The 16,237-nt window shown below is 54.8% G+C and overlaps 2 protein-coding genes across 2 annotated transcripts; one reads left to right on the plus strand and one right to left on the minus strand.

Moving 5' to 3' along the window:
• Positions 1 to 4,297: 4,297 nt before the first annotated feature.
• CH63R_10990 (Glucose/galactose transporter) lies at positions 4,298 to 5,976 on the minus strand (the record flags this gene model as incomplete). The annotated part of the gene is made up of 5 exons (XM_018305964.1): positions 4,298 to 4,569; positions 4,624 to 4,955; positions 5,016 to 5,585; positions 5,667 to 5,754; positions 5,832 to 5,976. 5 exons carry the CDS (start codon positions 5,974 to 5,976, stop codon positions 4,298 to 4,300), a joined length of 1,407 nt encoding a protein of 468 aa, XP_018155388.1.
• Positions 5,977 to 13,611: 7,635 nt separating this feature from the next.
• CH63R_10991 (Phosphate transporter) lies at positions 13,612 to 16,031 on the plus strand (the record flags this gene model as incomplete). Its single annotated transcript, XM_018305965.1, has 3 exons — positions 13,612 to 13,957; positions 14,228 to 15,685; positions 15,748 to 16,031. The coding sequence occupies 3 exons, from the start codon at positions 13,612 to 13,614 to the stop codon at positions 16,029 to 16,031; spliced, it is 2,088 nt and encodes a 695-aa protein (XP_018155389.1).
• Between the last annotated feature and the right edge of the window lie 206 nt (positions 16,032 to 16,237).

Below are 16,237 nucleotides of genomic sequence, written 5' to 3' on the forward strand. Positions count from 1 at the left end.
GGCGGAATGGGAGGCTGACGGGGGGGAAGGGGAGGGGCGCACACAGGATGGGACTCTTGGGAGGCAGATGGAGACATGCTGGCTGGCATACAGCCTGCAGGACCCCTATCGGGAGGGTTCGGAAGGGCCCGCTCTTCCTTCAGCCTGGGCAGACATTGCTGAGACTGATAATGCCAATGGGGATGGATGGATGGGTTGCCTCCGGCTGCAACAAAGTTGCGCGCTCCTTGTCCTGGTCGGCGGAAGTCCGTGTGCGTGCCCAGTCTTGACATGACGGTATCAGATCAGATTGTCTCCTTCGGCGGAGCTGCCCATGCCAACTCATCTCGGGCGAAGGGTGAACAGTGAGGATAGACAGATAGCGTTGCAGGTGCAACTCTGCGAAACACACACACACACACACACACACACACAGAGAGAGAGAGAGAGAGAGACCCTGAGACCCTGGGATAAGACGGCAAGACCCAACGATCAACGGTACAATCAAACTCTGAGAAAGATTTTCACATGTGCGCCAAGCGGACAGACAGGCCCCTGGCTGCCCAGCAAGTTGGAAGCGCCTATGACACTACAGGCAGTAGATCGGCAAGGAAATATCCGGATTGCCCTCTGGTCCAAGTACATAGTAGAGGCACCGAGAGGAGAGGCAAGGCAAAAGACAGGTCGCCGCGCCCCAAAAAGCCTTCCACAATCCCTGTCCGGGAAGATCGAGAAATGTCGATGAACGTCGATGCCGACCAACCTCCCATCCCATTCCCCCCCCTATCTAACCTGCACGCACACCCACCCCCTGAGACAAGGCCCTATCAGCGACCCACGCGAGGCTCCAGTTTATCTTTTATCTCAACCAAGGTAACGACCACTTTTCCTTCCCAGCCTGGCGTGATTGTGGACTATATACGCCCTTTCTCACTGGACCAAACAACTCGTAATGTGGACTGCGCTAGGAGACGAGACGTAGGGTCCCCCGTCTCACGGACGGTGAGAGTCGAGAGAGAGAGACAAACGGTCGATAGGGGATACAGAGAGAGAAGAGAGAGAGAGAGAGAGAGGTGATCATTGGGTGGAGACACCCATCTGCAGGGTGAAAAATGTCGCTCGTCTCTCTTCGCCAGCTCGGCGGCGCGCGGCGCATGAAGCAGGCAGGACGGGAAAATCCCAATAAGCACTCGCTATCATTGGCGGTGAGCTGACCTCCCTCACCGGTGAATGGGGTCGTGCTCCACCGCGTCGGCATAGCATTGATAATGGATTTCGTTCGTCTTGGAGGCCTTCTTGGTTTGCTATGACGGGCCGCCTTTCATTGGACGGTGATCCTGAATTTCAAAACCTTTTTGCTGGATGCCGAACCCTGGCTGGCTGGCTGCCGTGAGGCTGCCGTGCGCTATCAAACTTGGTTTCATGAGGGATTTCACGTCCATATCCCTCCGTACTATGCATCTAGCCCAGAGGACTACGGTAAGATTACGTCTTAATGCAGCGAGATCAAGCAATGACCGCCGGTTTCTCGGGTCCTTTTTGCTCGTGTCTGGATGGGAATGTCGAGAGAGATGGAAATCAGAGAGATACCCGCGAGAGGCGGCCGAGAATAACAGCGAGAGGCAAGGCCAGGGAAGAACCCGAACACCCTCGGGCAGGGCAAAATCCGTATCTCATGCACACTGCACATTGTACAATGCACACACACACACACACACACACACACAAACACATGCGGGTTGATTGATACAGACTGTGTGTGTGCGCGCGCCAGTGACGGCGCTGATAACAATGCACCTCACACACACACTCGATGCATCCACAACAGACATGTCGCCCGTCACCGTCGTATTGTGGCACGCATATAGGCAGATTATCCAAAGATAACAAGAGAACTGCATTCAATCAATGCTCGACGGGGCACGAGTCAGCAATGGCGTCAGAATGTAAGATTCAGGCCGAACACCGCAGGGAAAGAGACGCCAATCAACCCCCGAGTGATGTTACAGCACAGAGTCCATCTCCATGTTGATCTACATCATCTGTCGGTCGTTCTCGGGGGAGAGTCGAAGACGCGACTGGCGAAAGGAAACCGAAAATGCCGCAGGGTCCTGGCAAATCTCCTCATCAACTCGAGTCGGAAAATGCCTTGGAAAACAATGTCCCAGATTTGAAGAAAAAATAATCTGAAGCGCTGATCGAGGCGCAATGCCGTGTCGCGCCCGAGTCACGTAGATACAACGAGATGGCGTCAACTCCCTGAGAAGCACGACCGACGTCCCTAGGGAAACCCGAACCCCACATCAATGCAGAATGTCACGATAGCCTCAAACCCCAGACCAGAACCACCATAATTATTCGCCGTCCCCGCCAACCCCGCGAACCCGCCGATCTGAACTCGAAGGGCACACATGCAACGCGACTCAGGTCAAGCTGATGGCTTGGATGCCAACTTCCAACACCGGCTCGCAAACGGCATCGCTCTCGACGGTATCAGCAAACCAGCCAGCATGGCTGAGCATGCCGAGTGTAGTCTTTCACCTTTTGAGTCCTGTGCAAAATTCTCATCGAAAATCTTGCTTTGGGGGAAATGCAAAGTTCGAGAAGAGTTGCTTGGTATGCTTTGGTCTGTCGTAGGCTTCTCTACGATTTCAAGAAGCATATTCGCATCAACAGTCTCGAGAGCGTTCTAAGCCTCAAGATTCTATCCTCCTGTCCTTGGCCAGACCCCTAGATGTCGCGGTCCTCGGGTTCTCGATCTTTTTCTTCCAGCTCAAACCTGCAAACTCGCAACCGTGTCAACAAGAGACGTTGAAGTAAAATCTTTCAGTCCCAATTTTGAACCCACCAAAATCGTCAGCGACGGACGGTCCATACTTTACTCCACGATGTTCAGATGGCGGGTTTTATGGAGAATTACCGATCGCCTCTGTGCGGCTCAACGCCAAACGTCTTGTCTCAATGTGCAGCACGAATTGCAACTTGTGGTGCATTACCAGTCAGTGACACGTCTTTCGAAAAAGATCCAAATCTTCCAACGTGATGACTATCGTGAAAGTCCAATCTATCGCCTTCCAGCTGCAGTTTAAGAGGCTTTCAACAGCCTTGATTTGGTGTGCGAGCTGCGAGCATTGTCCGGTCTGGATACCGTCACGATTGCCTCGCATTGGATGAGTTCAGCCATTTCACCCCAGATCAGTCGAAAGGACCTGACATTTACTTGAAAACTGTCGGTATAGAGAAGCATTGCTCCTAGGCTTCCAAACTGCTCAGGCAGCACCGAAGTCGGTCATGTTGTGGACCTTGAAAGAAATGATCGTCTGCAGTGAGGCCGAGTTCGGCGAGAGTGGAGGCCGGTCTCCGTCTCCGAATGCGGCTTGGTTGGAGGCGGCTGAGACCGGTGCGGGGTCGTATACCGGCGCCGTGAAGCCGGGATCGGGAACCGTCGGGACGAGGAATCGAGTTCCATCGTATGAGCTCTTCAAATTTGATCATAAGTTTGTTATCCAGATCTGCTGCTCTTTGCAAATATTATCTTGTGATGTCCATGGCCTTCTTGTGACTGAGACCGCGTGGCTATGTTCTCTCATCACTTGGCCGTCCTTGTGAAGTGAAAACACAGATTGAGTGTGCCACGATAGGGACTCACCTGTGTCATGCATGAAAACTTTGCTTTAGTGGCTGTTACCTGGCAACAGACTTATCATGGCTTAAAGGCTGTATTTAATCATTTGAGAAGAATTACCGTCGTCGTTGAAGATTGGCGTTGCTGACAAGATTCAAGACGAGGCCAAGAAGCTTGCAGCCAGAGCAATGCCCTGGTGCGAGAATGGTCGTCGCGGGATATCACCATTACAATAATGGGTTTTCAAGGATCCAGGACGGCTTCGTGGAGACATCAACAAGTCATTGTATCAGTCTATCAATAAAGATTTTGAAGTGTTTAGATATAACGTCAATGGCTCGGGAACAGTGGAAATAGTCCAGTCATAGGGTTCTGGTTTCTACTGGCTTTGCTGCTGATGACCATGCTCACTACTATGATGGAGAATCAAGGGCTAAATGTTTTTAGTCTTCGTTCACTTCACTTAACTTTACGAGAGCCGTCATTATCCGTTGAAATGACATGCAAGAACTCTGGGGTTTCTTCGAAGCTCAAAGAATAAAGGAACGTCGATCATGTAAAAAGGCTAATGAACCTAAGTTCCAACGCAGTCTTGTTTTTATTAAATAAACCACATGGTATCTCGATGCATAATCATAAGCATAATCAAACGAAATCTCCGTTTTGACATGGTACAACTGAAAACATGATGGCTCATGGAAGAGTGGGGATGGCGTTCTTGGTTTGCTTGTCTTCGACAGCCTCGACCCTGCCCTTCTCTCCATCTGCGTCAGTCGGGCGAATGCCAACCTCGGTAGCGCTGAAAGCGTCGGCGATGTTGCGGTATCTGGGAACAAAGTTGACGGCAAAGGCGTAGGACCATGCCAGCACAAAGAAGACGAGAGGAATGACCATGGCGGTACCCATGCCCTTGGCATCAGCGACAACACCGAGAAGAGGGGGTACGACGGCGCCACCGGAGACACCTGGAGAGAGGTAAGTAGTCGTTCGGACGATCTCGGTAGCGTTACGTGACTTACCAGCAACGATGAAACCACTCCCCCGCTTCGAATGTCTGCCAAGACCTCTCATACCAAGCGCCACGATGGTCGGGAAGCAGATGGACTCGAAAAAGAAGACCATGTAGAGCAGCGCCATGCCAGTGTTGCCCACCTGGGTGATGACGGGTGCGATGAAGATGATGCAGCTGGAGATGAAGGCGAGGAAGACCCAGCGGGGTTTGATGTAGTGCATGATACCGACACCAACAAAACGACCGACCGCGAAAGCCGCCTGAGCGCCGGCGAGGAACTTGGAGCCGAGAGCACTGTCGGTGTTGGGACGGAGTTCGGTCACGTAGTTGATGAAGAAGCTGGACAGCGACGTCGGTCAGCATAACGATCTCCGTAGGAATGCTGCGGAACGAACTAACCCGGCGATGGCTACCTGGGCGCCAGTGTAGCAAAACTGCGCAAAAGAGGCATGGAAGAGACGATACTGCTTCCTGAAGGGCTTGTCATCAACGGTGGCGTGAGTTTCGGAAGCCTGGAAGGCCATGTCGGCATCCGTGATCTCGGGGATCTTGGCGAGCCAGAACACGATGGCAAGAGACCAGACGAAGACGGCGATGGCGAGGTAGACCCATTGGACGTTCTCGAGGGCGCGCTTGTCGTCGAAGGCAAAGAAGACGTAGGAGCCCATGACGGGGGCGACGACGGTGCCGATGCCGTTGAAGGCCTGGGAGATGTTGATTCGGATCTCGCTGTACTTGGGAGGGCCGCAGACGGTGATGTACGGGTTCGCGGCCGTCTCGAGAGAACCGAGGCCGTTTCCGATGATGAAGATGGCGGCGCAGAAGCCGCCGAAGCTCTTGGCAATGATGCACGGAATCGCGATGAGGGCGCCGAGGCCGTAGAGGAACAGTCCGAAGACGAAGGTGGCCTTGTAGCCCCAATGTCTCAGGATCCACGCGGCATGGCCGAGACTGGCGATGAGGTAGGCTCTGTGAACCGAGGGTCAGCAAGTCGGTGTGTTATCCGGGCGGATGTGCAAAGCTGAACACAAAAGCCTGGAGGAATGTTACCCAAAATATGCAGCCTGCAAGCCGGAAGACCTCGCTCGGTTGATGCCTAACGTCTCTTGGAAGTGCTTGTTGAGAGTGTCGAGTAAACCTGGCAGGGCAGCAGAGTAAGCAATCCTGTGACGTAACGTGGAAGCTGGATTGGATAGACAGAGGAAGCAGACGCACCGTAGGAGAAGCCCCAGAGGAAGAACAGGATGGTGACGAGAAAGATGGGGAAGATGGACTCTTTCAGCGTCAGCTCGGCGGCGTTTGTGCGCACGTCGTCCTTTTGGCGCAACGACCGCTTGTGGAAGAACTCCTTGACACCCATTTTGCGAAGCGTGATCGAGGCGGCTAGTCGTACTTTGTCGTGTCTGTGGGAAAGACGAAAGAGGCTGGCTGGCGAAGTTCACAGGCCGGGGGACTGCAGGATGTGAGAAGGTCAAAGCCCTCTCGAGGAGGAGGAGGCAGTGGCAGGGGCGTACAAGACTACTTGTTTTCCGTTGGACCGCAGCGTTGGCGCACCAGGGAACGGATTAGTTAATTGGTGAGACGCGTCCAAGAGCAAGCAGGACTCTTCTGGAAGACTGGAACGAGGGGAAGCCGGGTCGGACGAAAGCTTGTACTTAAGTTACTCGAGCCGGCCTCACTCTCGGTCGTTTCGAGCCTGATGTTGCCATGCAGCGAAAGCAAGACCAGCACGGCCACCCTTGGCAGCATGGCAAGCGACCCTCGCGAAGAAAGTCAAGTACCGTGAGACGGATGGCTTCCGGCTTGAGCACCACACCCACCATTGAATCAGATACATGATGGGGGGGGGATGGTTTAGGCTCGTCTGGGGTATTGGAGAGAGTGCGGGGGCCGAACCGTCGTGGTCTAAGTCGCAGGGGGGGAAGCTCATGTGTCTCCATCCAGCTTCGTCTCAAGTGCGGGGTGAAAGTTGGGGGAGCCAGTCGACGAGGACGAGGTGGATCACTGGAGAGCTTGGAGAGTTCGCAATGCGTCCTTGGCAAGTACTTGTAGATATCTGGGTTGTTTCTACCCGCATCGACGACTCGGAGACCGGGCATCATGTGAGTGCGAGTGGGAACAAGCACGAGTGGGTTGAGATGGCGATTGGACGTCTGTCACGTCAAGGGGTCGGCAGTTAATGGGCCTGAGGCAAAGCCATCCGTGGGTCTCGATGTAAAGATGACCCGAAGGATGGCATTCGATGGGCGGAGTGAAGACGCCGCTATTGGTGTGAAGGGGGAAGTTGGAGGCAGGAAAAGAGACCCCCCCCATTCGTCCTAGGTAGCAATCTGACCTCACCTCTGCAGCTGATGTTTCACTAGACGCGTGTGGGCTTTGCTGGACGGCCCCCGAGAGACGGTTTGATTCGTCCGTGTGACGGTGATCATCGAAAGAGTCTCTAAGGAGGCCTGCAGTTCCTTGGTCGAGTTGGCAGGCAATCTCACCCCCAAAGTCCAACACGGCCACAGCTTCGAGAAGCCGATTCCGAACCCGGTGCTGCAGCCTGCTTGTCACCATTGTTGCATCGTTGCATTGTTGCACTTCCCCGCGCACAGGTAGGGGTTTTTCTTTCTTTCCTTATTGAACCTTTTGGAGATTCTGGTCCCGAGCATCTGGTATCCCGTTGACAACTCTCATGTCCTTGCAGCGGAAGCTCCAACAGCAAGCCGTTGAGATCGGAGGCCGGGACGGCAAAGGCAGTTAGCTAGCTAGTGCCGTGGCGGCGGTCCGAGTCCGATCCATACACCCATGTCATGTCCAGCGGGATGGCGTTTCTTGGTATTACGTCACCGTCATTTGACACGCGTTGCACCTTGCGAATTGTCAATATAATTCTCCTAATAATTGAGCATAGCCTACTCGATGGCTTGACTGTATCTGATCCAGGACGTAGCAAAACAACTTGTGCGTAGGGAGCTCAGGGGCCATAGCTTGGGATCATCCTCCGAGACGTCTCTGGGAAGCGAAGCTTTCACTGTAGACGAGTCTGCTGTCAGTTCTGAGTTGTCTCATGATTGATAGCATTGTCAACAGCAAGGTGCAACTAGGTTTCAATGTACAGAAATGCGTGCGAATTCAAAGAAAGAAAAGACAATAAACACTGAAGAACAAGAACCTTGCAATATTCCTCCCAAGTTTTCTCACCCAAAAGAGCATGGACTCCCGTGTGACCCGAGCAGAAAGCGAACGATCTGCCGAACAGCTGTGCCGCCAACGAATCGATGATCGGACGATGGTTTGCGACATGAATCATGCCAGGTACATCGTACATGCTGCCTCTTGGAGTCTTGTCGGTCGGTCGGAAACTTTGGTTCGATTTGGTTGGTCGCATTGCAAAACTCCTCCGACACGGTCACGTGTCTGCTTATTCATGTATCGGGCTTAGTCAGTATCTTGCAGCAGTTTCACCTGAGTCCAGATGGGACCATCTGGGCCCAGCTGGGTGATGGCGGCGACGACCGCTCCACAGTCAGCAATGACACCCACCAATCAACCAGCGACAGTTACTCGCCGTTCCTTGGCAACGACATGGGCATCTTACACAACCGAGGCTTGCAGGTTTTTTTTCATTATGCTAGCCCGCCGCACTACTAGCGACAGCTGGCTGTGGCGTTTTACGCGCCTTGAGCCACAAGGCCATGTCACTCACTGGATAGCTATTATTCGTGCTCGTGGAACTCGGCGGCGGCGCCAGACCGACTGGGGCATAGGCCTGGTTTGCTCCGAGAGAACTCGAAAATAACGCATCAAGACCGAGAGAGGAGGCCTCGTCCGCCTACGGTCTGCATTTGCACCACATCATCCTTTCCCGCAAGATAACTCGATGACTTGGAAGACGCTTTTGTTCAGATCCGGTGGCGACAACGCGCCTCTTAGACGCTGTAGGTTTTGCGTCAACTGTGTCGCGTGACCTCTTTCCCCTCTAAGCAATACCCGATAATGCCAGAGTCTAGGCCGGTACACTTGAAGTCCAATTTTCACGCGTCGTAACCGTTACTTCCGAGGCCGACATCATGATAATACAGCTCGTGTTGCTTAAAAGCGATCGACACGATGACAAGCCATGGACCGAGCAGCATGTCCGACCCGAAGTTGCCTCCAGTATTTTCCTTCCTCACGGAACGCTCTTCGTCGTAGACTAAAGCAACTCATGCTGGAGTGGTTTCTGCTTCTGGGTAACCTTTCATTCTCAAGAAGCCAACCCGTGGATGCGGTATACCAACCAGGACCCTGTAGTACTACGACTTCCGAGTCTGAAGCGCCCGCCACTGGCACTCTGAAGCGACTATCTCTCTCGAACTATGCTACCAAAGCAACCTACAAAGCCAGGACTTCTCAAGAGATCACATCAGAAGATACGACTTACCTCACATTGAACCGGAATGGCAATTTGGAAAGACCGTCCAGGGTTCGCAATCGGATGCTTACTCCTAAAGACGCAACCGGACGGGACGATGGAACGGCCCCAAGGGAACCATGTCTCTGTCCTGGCACGAATTCATCACGATGCGTAAGTCGAACTACTGGCACAACAATGAGCCGGTCGCCTTGCTAGCGTACAAGTAAACGGCTGTCCGAAGCGATTCAGGCGTCTGGCAACCGCACTACCGACGAGCAACATTGTCTTGTGTTTGACACCCGTCCACGGACATGAGGTATCGGTAAGTTTTTGCGCTGGTCTGTAGTCCTTGTGATAGGCTGGGGGCATCTGGGGATACCAAATCGGTTTCATTTCACAGGATACCCATCGTGACAGCTAACTGGATTGGACACCGGATATCCCAAGAACCGGGTTAGCAGAGCCGCAAGACCGCCGGACTTTCAGACGAATATTGCATGGCCACTGCTCTAAACAACAGAAGTCTGCTGTGCTGTTCATCGTAAGGGGGGCTCTCCTTCTAACTATGCCCTCCAAAAAATTACAGGCCCACTCACGAGTGCAAAAGAGCCGTCCTACAACCGGTTCCCCAAGTGGGCTGTCGATAGTCTGTCGACAGTAGGCCATCAAGACGCGTCACTGGCTTCCAAAACCGACGGCTTCTTTTCCAACTGCATCGACAATTACCTCCGGGGATCTAAGCGCTATTGTTTGAGGGGTCAGACAGGTTAGATGCCGGTAAGAATCGTCAATACGCATCGGCTGGGCTGCAACCTCGCAGGTTAGTGCTTGTGAGATGCCTCCCTCCACCCCACCGGCGAGGACAAGCGGGACAAGAGCAGAACGATGCTTGGCGAGGATTGCTTCGTCCAAGAGCTTTGTCACCTACAGCCATCTCAAAGCATGCATCGTCGCCATATATTTGGCAGGTCCTTGCCATTGCCAAAACTACGTTTATGAAGACACGGCGATACAGCTTCAGAGTGCGGCCGGCACAAGCCCGCAACTCATCTGGGTGAAGCATGCAGGTCCCCTTGAAATACTTTTGGCCCAAAAAAAACTTGGCAACAACCATCATGCCTACTCAAAAGGCAGGTCTGAGTTGACGGGCTGGCTCCCGTCCATTTTCTTCTCGGCCAGCACCGGCGACACGAATCTACTTCGGCTGCCGAGCCCCACTCGGCGCCACGGGGGGGCCCCGTTTGCCGGCGACAGGAGTGGGCTGCCGGTTCATGCACGGCGGGAAGGGGATGCTGGGCCGATGCAACTCTTGCACATGGTACCAAAGTTCACACCTCTCTGCAGCGGATACCCTTCCTTGCATGTTGAGGCATGGCAGCCCTGTTCGGCGGCCCTTGGGTGATCCAGCAACGAGCGCGAGTGCGTCCTGCAACAACAAGTGTCGTGCGCCGTCTCGCGATCCCCCCTGTGTAGCGCAGTGCAGCAGCATCGCCTAGCCCTGACGTCTGGGTGACTTGGTCTCCTTCGACGAACCCAGGGTCATGAGGATCTGATTGACAGATAGCATGATCATGACGCTGGGTGTGATCAGCTGTGATCAGCGAAGATGTCCTTCATAGTCGGCAAGGCCGCTGATCCAGAGTGGTCATGGGCATCGAGGGGCAAAAACGAAATGGGGATCAAACAAGGGAAAGAGGCGAAGGTTTTTCTTTCATCAGGCTGTTTCGTGTCCATCGTGGCGAGGCTTCGGGCGTCACTTGTCTGGGATATGCAAAAAGAATGTCACTGCTGATGCGAGTTTTTCCACCCCCCCCAAACAACAGCCACTCCTGCCCGTAGAAACAGGCATTTCCGGCGACCTTCTAGACCGAAGCGCATGCGGCACCTTCTGCAGCAAAAGACCCAATAGCGTACAGCATCGGGTGCAGTGTACCTCATCTGGTAGTCATGATGGCGTGTCACTACGTTCCACCCGCCCGTACTGTCCGATACGCCAGGATCAGGTTTTGCACCCCCCCCCTCCCTCAGGGAATCGTCGACTAGCATCGCCCAGCCAGAATGAGCCGGCTTGGCCTGTTAGGCGTCGTTGTGGCGTTGTTTGCTGTTGGTGGTGGTGGTAGTGGTGGTATCTCGTTGTGCAAGCACGGACAGTCCTGGCCTACGGATCGAGCACGTGGGTTCGGCGGCGGCGAACGGGTGGGCGGCCCAGCCGAAAGAGTGGGGGTCGTTATTTCTCACACGGGTTCGGGAACGGCTGAGTCTTTTGCTTTTGGCATCGGCTTTGCATGTGCAAGATGGAAACGAGATGTCGAACCCGCGTGGTTGGGTCGTCCGCCGATAAATTTTTCACAGTCCGGGATGATGGGGGATGGGGGCGGGGGCGGAAGGGGACTTGTTCATCTGTGGATGTCATGGAAGCACGGGAGGGAGTGGGAATGTCTCATTCATCTCGCTCAGCGTGAAAAGGGGGGGGGGGGGGGGGGGAGGAGAGAGCAGTAGCTGAAGGGCGTCAAGCTTTTGCCAACCCTTCTTCGCCTGCTCGCCAAAAGTCGTGGCGTGCAGCATCTACATGCTGTGCCGCCGTGTGCGATTGGGGCGCCGAGACTCTTGTCCTTCTTGTCATCAGGGGAGGCGAAATGCTTGGTTTCGTGGTGAGCCGGCTGCCAATGTCATGGCAGCCGTTCCTTTGGGATCCGATCGGTGGGTTGGGGGTTTTGGCGAGTCTTGGATGCGTCCTGGCATCGAGTACCCGACTTGGCGATTTGGAACTTCTAGAATGTCAGCAACGTCAGTCCCTCAATGTCAGATGTTTTTCAAAGTTGCGACGGCATCATCCTTTTGCGCTCAATTCAATGCAATGGGATTGCGCACTAATCATGGAGCGAAGTCGTCCCTGCGGCTGAAAGGCATCAGAGCAAACACGTGCGGCACCCTCGTCCAATAAGTCGTAAACGAGAGAGAGAGAGAGAAAACGGCGCAGTCGCACGCCTCCGGCTTGCCGCGGCGTTACTGGAGTCTCATCGGCCTCGTCCGGTTCAGATCAGCGCGGACCATCGCCCTCGATTGGGATACCGAGTGGAGGGACGGACTAGCTAGTAAAGATCACAGTGGTTTGAATCAGCTCTCTCTCCGTCAGGACGGGTTGTCACCACCCCCGGCGTCCAGCACCATCAGCTAGCTAGCCGTATGGCATTGATTGGGCACTGGGTCGGCTTCAGCTAAAACGCATTGGACTCTGCACATCAGTGAATACGGGTCTCCGGTTGGGTGATTTGGCATGTCCATCGCCGGAGGTTGGCGGCAGCATTACGGGGCTATACCAGAAAGGGGACCGAAGCGCCAAGAGCCGATTGCGAGGTTGCAAAGGGCATCTGGCAACAGACTTTGCGCAACGTGCTCGCGACACGCATTCCGGGTGGACGAGACATCAGACCAACGTTGATCTGGCGGGGAATGGCTGACAGGACACACTGACACGCGAGTGGCTCGGCGAGGGGGGGGTTCCAGGGGAAGACTGGCCCAAATGGGGAGCTCAAAGAGGAGCATGAAGATGAGGAGCGCCCGAGAGGGGGTGGAGGAGGGGGGGGGAAGCGATGACCCCTAGTTCGTGGAGACTGGACTGGACTGGACTGGACTCTGGGAGAGACACTTGACTCTTGTTGGTGCCAGTGGAGAAGACAGACGTCGGTGTCCATGTTGGTAGACCGGAGAGGCGAACCCTTATCGGTAAGTTAATCGGGCGAAGGTTCAAGACGCGCGAGTGAGAGACTGGGAGAGAGACCTGGAGAGAGAGAGAGACTCAAAGAGAGACAACTCTTGCGTGGGGTTTCGCCGCCCACTGACAATAACAACAATACCTCGGCAGTCGACAAGGGCTACTGGTAGGAAAAGGAAATTCGAAAAAGGAAATTCGAAAAAAAAAAAAAAAAGAAAAAGACAGACAGACAAAAAAAAAGTCGTGTGCATCTTTGACGGCGTAGCTACCGAAGAAACGAACAAGTTGGGACTAAAGGGCTTGGCACGCCTCTTAATAACTTGTTCGTTAACCATCGAAGGACAGGGGGACAAGGAGGGGTTGAGGAGCGAGTCAAACAACTAGAGCCAAACGGATGCCACACGTGGAGAGTTGAAGCGGCGTGATTCGTCAACTCCAGATGTTCCCCCAGATGAGAGATTCTTCTCGCCCGCGAAATAAAGCTTTGGTGGGTGGGGACCAGAACTAGCATCCTAGGGATACCGACATCTTGGCACGCTAACCGTATGTGGGCCCCTGGGAAGCCTCCTACATGGTCCATCGCATCCATCGTCCAGGGTGCCATATCGTTCGTCGTCCAGTGTCGAGGTTGACGGGTGGGATGGGGGATGCTTCCGAGGGTAGGCTGGGTATGTGGTGTGAAAAGGCGACAGAGAGAGGTAGAGAGAGGGAGAGAGAGGGGCGTCCATGTAAGAAAGCGACACAACCCAGGCTGCAGCCAAGAGCACGGGAAATGCTTAGTATGGCTTAGTGGAAGATGCACCTCCTTCTTGAAGCACGGGGGGGTGCGAGGCGTTTTGTGTCCAGACAGTATCTGTAGTGTATGTACGGAGGGCCTGTAGGTAGGCACTGACATTAACATGGATGGACACATGCAGAAATCAGAGTTGGCCTCTGCCTTTACGAGGAGAGCCGCCACATCTGTCAGACTGACTTGTCCCAACCCTGCCAAGGGTAGACATAAAAGGTCTATTGTGCGCACTTCTCAAACTTTCCCGTCGTCCTTGGAAGTGTCCTGTGTCCATCCCCAGCAAAGCGAGACAGACCCCTTCTCTCTCTCTCTCTCATCACTCGAGACCACAACACCACCTGCTCAAGTCACAGCCAAGGAGCAGAAGTCAGTCACAATGGTGCTCGAACAATACACCTACGTCTTTGCCATTGGCACCTTCTTTGCTATGCTCGATGCATACAACAACGGTGCAAGTGAGTACAACCAACCCCCCCCTACTCGATCCCTGAGCGGAATGGACAAGACAGCAAGTGGCGACGGCGGCGGCGACAGCGACTTGGTTTATTCAGATGAGATGCTTCACTGTGTCTACGATGCCGTCTTTCAGTTGTGTCTTTCGTCCTACCACTTGCGCTTGTTGTCAATTTGGCCGATGATGAGAATAGACTTTGGGTGCCACATTTGACAAAAGAGAAAAAAAAAATATCGGACGCTGGCTGACTCGGGTTTAACCTTTCTCTCAGACGATGTCGCCAACGCTTGGGCGACCAGTGTGTCGTCGAGATCCATCAGCTATCGCCAGGCCATGATCTTCGGTACCATATTCGAGATGCTCGGCGCCATCACCGTCGGTGCCCGCACCGCCGACACCATCAAGAACGGCATCATCCCCAACAGCGTCTTCAACAACAACCCCGGTGTTCAGATGCTCGCCTTCACCTGCGCCCTGGCCGCCGCCTCCTCATGGGTCATGTGGTGTACCCGTCACTCCGCTCACGTCTCCTCGACCTACTCCCTCGTCTCCGCCGTCGCCGGTGTCGGTGTTGCCGTTGCCGGCGCCGACAAGGTCCAATGGGGCTGGAACAACGGCAAGGGTCTCGGTGCCATCTTCGCCGGTCTCGGTATGGCCCCCGCCATCTCGGCCTGCTTCGGTGCCATCATCTTCAGCCTCATCAAGTTCGTCGTCCACGTCCGCAAGAACCCCGTCCCCTGGGCCGTCTGGACCTCGCCCTTCTTCTTCCTCATCGCCGGTACCATCTGCTCGCTCTCCATCGTCTACAAGGGCTCCCCCAACCTGGGCCTGAGCAAGAAGCCCGCGTGGTACATCGCCGCCGTCACCGTCGGCACCGGCGGTGGTCTCTGCCTCCTGGCCGCCCTCTTCTTCGTCCCCTTCGTCCACGCCAAGGTCATCAAGAAGGACTACACCCTCAAGTGGTGGCACTTCGTTTACGGCCCCCTCCTCTTCAAGCGCCCCGCCCCCGCCGATGCCGAGAAGGCCAAGGTCCCCAACTACGCCGTTGTCCAGGAGGATGAGGATGAGCACTCCCTCCCCTCCCACGAGTCCGTCAAGTCGTCCGAGTCCAACGACGAGCCCCTCAAGGAGTCGCACCTGTCCAAGGAGACGCACATCCCCCAGGAGAAGTCCTTGGCCGCCGCCGAGGTCGGTCAGGGTCCTACTTACAAGCAGCTCCAGGCCGAGGGCGAGGCCAAGCTCCACGCCAAGCTCCTCCTGAACCGCGGTCCTATCGGCTGGGCCATGCGCACCCTCCGCGACAACCCCATGGGCCCCGGTCAGATCTACGAGCTTCACAACATGAAGATGGTCATCAAGCGCATCCCCGCCATGATCACTGTCGGCGCCCTGTACGGTCTGCACTACGACATCCATGCCGCCCAGACCGGTATCGCCGGCACCCCCGAGGGTGAGCGCATGAAGCGCGTCTACGCCAACGCCAAGAAGTACCCCAACGAGGTCGAGCACACCTACTCCTTTGTCCAGATCATCACCGCCTGCACTGCTTCTTTCGCCCACGGTGCCAACGACATTGGTAACTCGGTCGGTCCCTGGGCTGTCATCTACTCCGCCTGGAGTACCGGTGACGCCGCTGCCGCCAAGGCGCCCGTTCCCGTCTGGCAGCTTGCTGTCCTTTCCGCCACCATCTCCCTTGGTCTGATCACCTACGGATACAACATCATGAAGGGTAAGTCGCACACACTGATAATCTCTCGCTCCCGCCGTCACACAAACACTAACGCTTCGCAGTCATGGGTAACAAGATCACCTACCACTCTCCCAGCCGTGGCTCTTCCATGGAGATGGGCGCCGCCATCACTGTCCTTGTCTTCTCCCAGTACTCCCTGCCGGTCTCTACCTCCATGTGTATCACTGGTGCCACCGTCGGCGTTGGTCTGTGCAACGGTACCCTCAAGGCCGTTAACTTCCAGCGTGTTGGTCTCTTGGTCTTCTCCTGGATCATGACCATCCCGGTTGCTGGCACCCTTGGTGGTGTCCTCATGGGCCTGATCCTCAACGCTCCTCATTTTTAAAGCGCATCGTACTTCGTCCCGGTCGGGGACTTTCACTTGATACCATTTTTACTAGAACTTAATGTACACGAAATCAAAAGGGGGCTTGGCATAGCTTAGACGGGGAAAGGTTGTATGTCAAATAGCATCACCATGAGACAACAATGACTAATTAGAGTCACTACAAACAAGCCAAGAGCTCGTCGCAGTGTGAACATGGTGACTGA

The sequence above is a fragment of the Colletotrichum higginsianum genome (assembly GCF_001672515.1).
Source record: "Colletotrichum higginsianum IMI 349063 chromosome 7 map unlocalized unitig_7, whole genome shotgun sequence".
NCBI lineage: Eukaryota > Fungi > Ascomycota > Sordariomycetes > Glomerellales > Glomerellaceae > Colletotrichum > Colletotrichum higginsianum.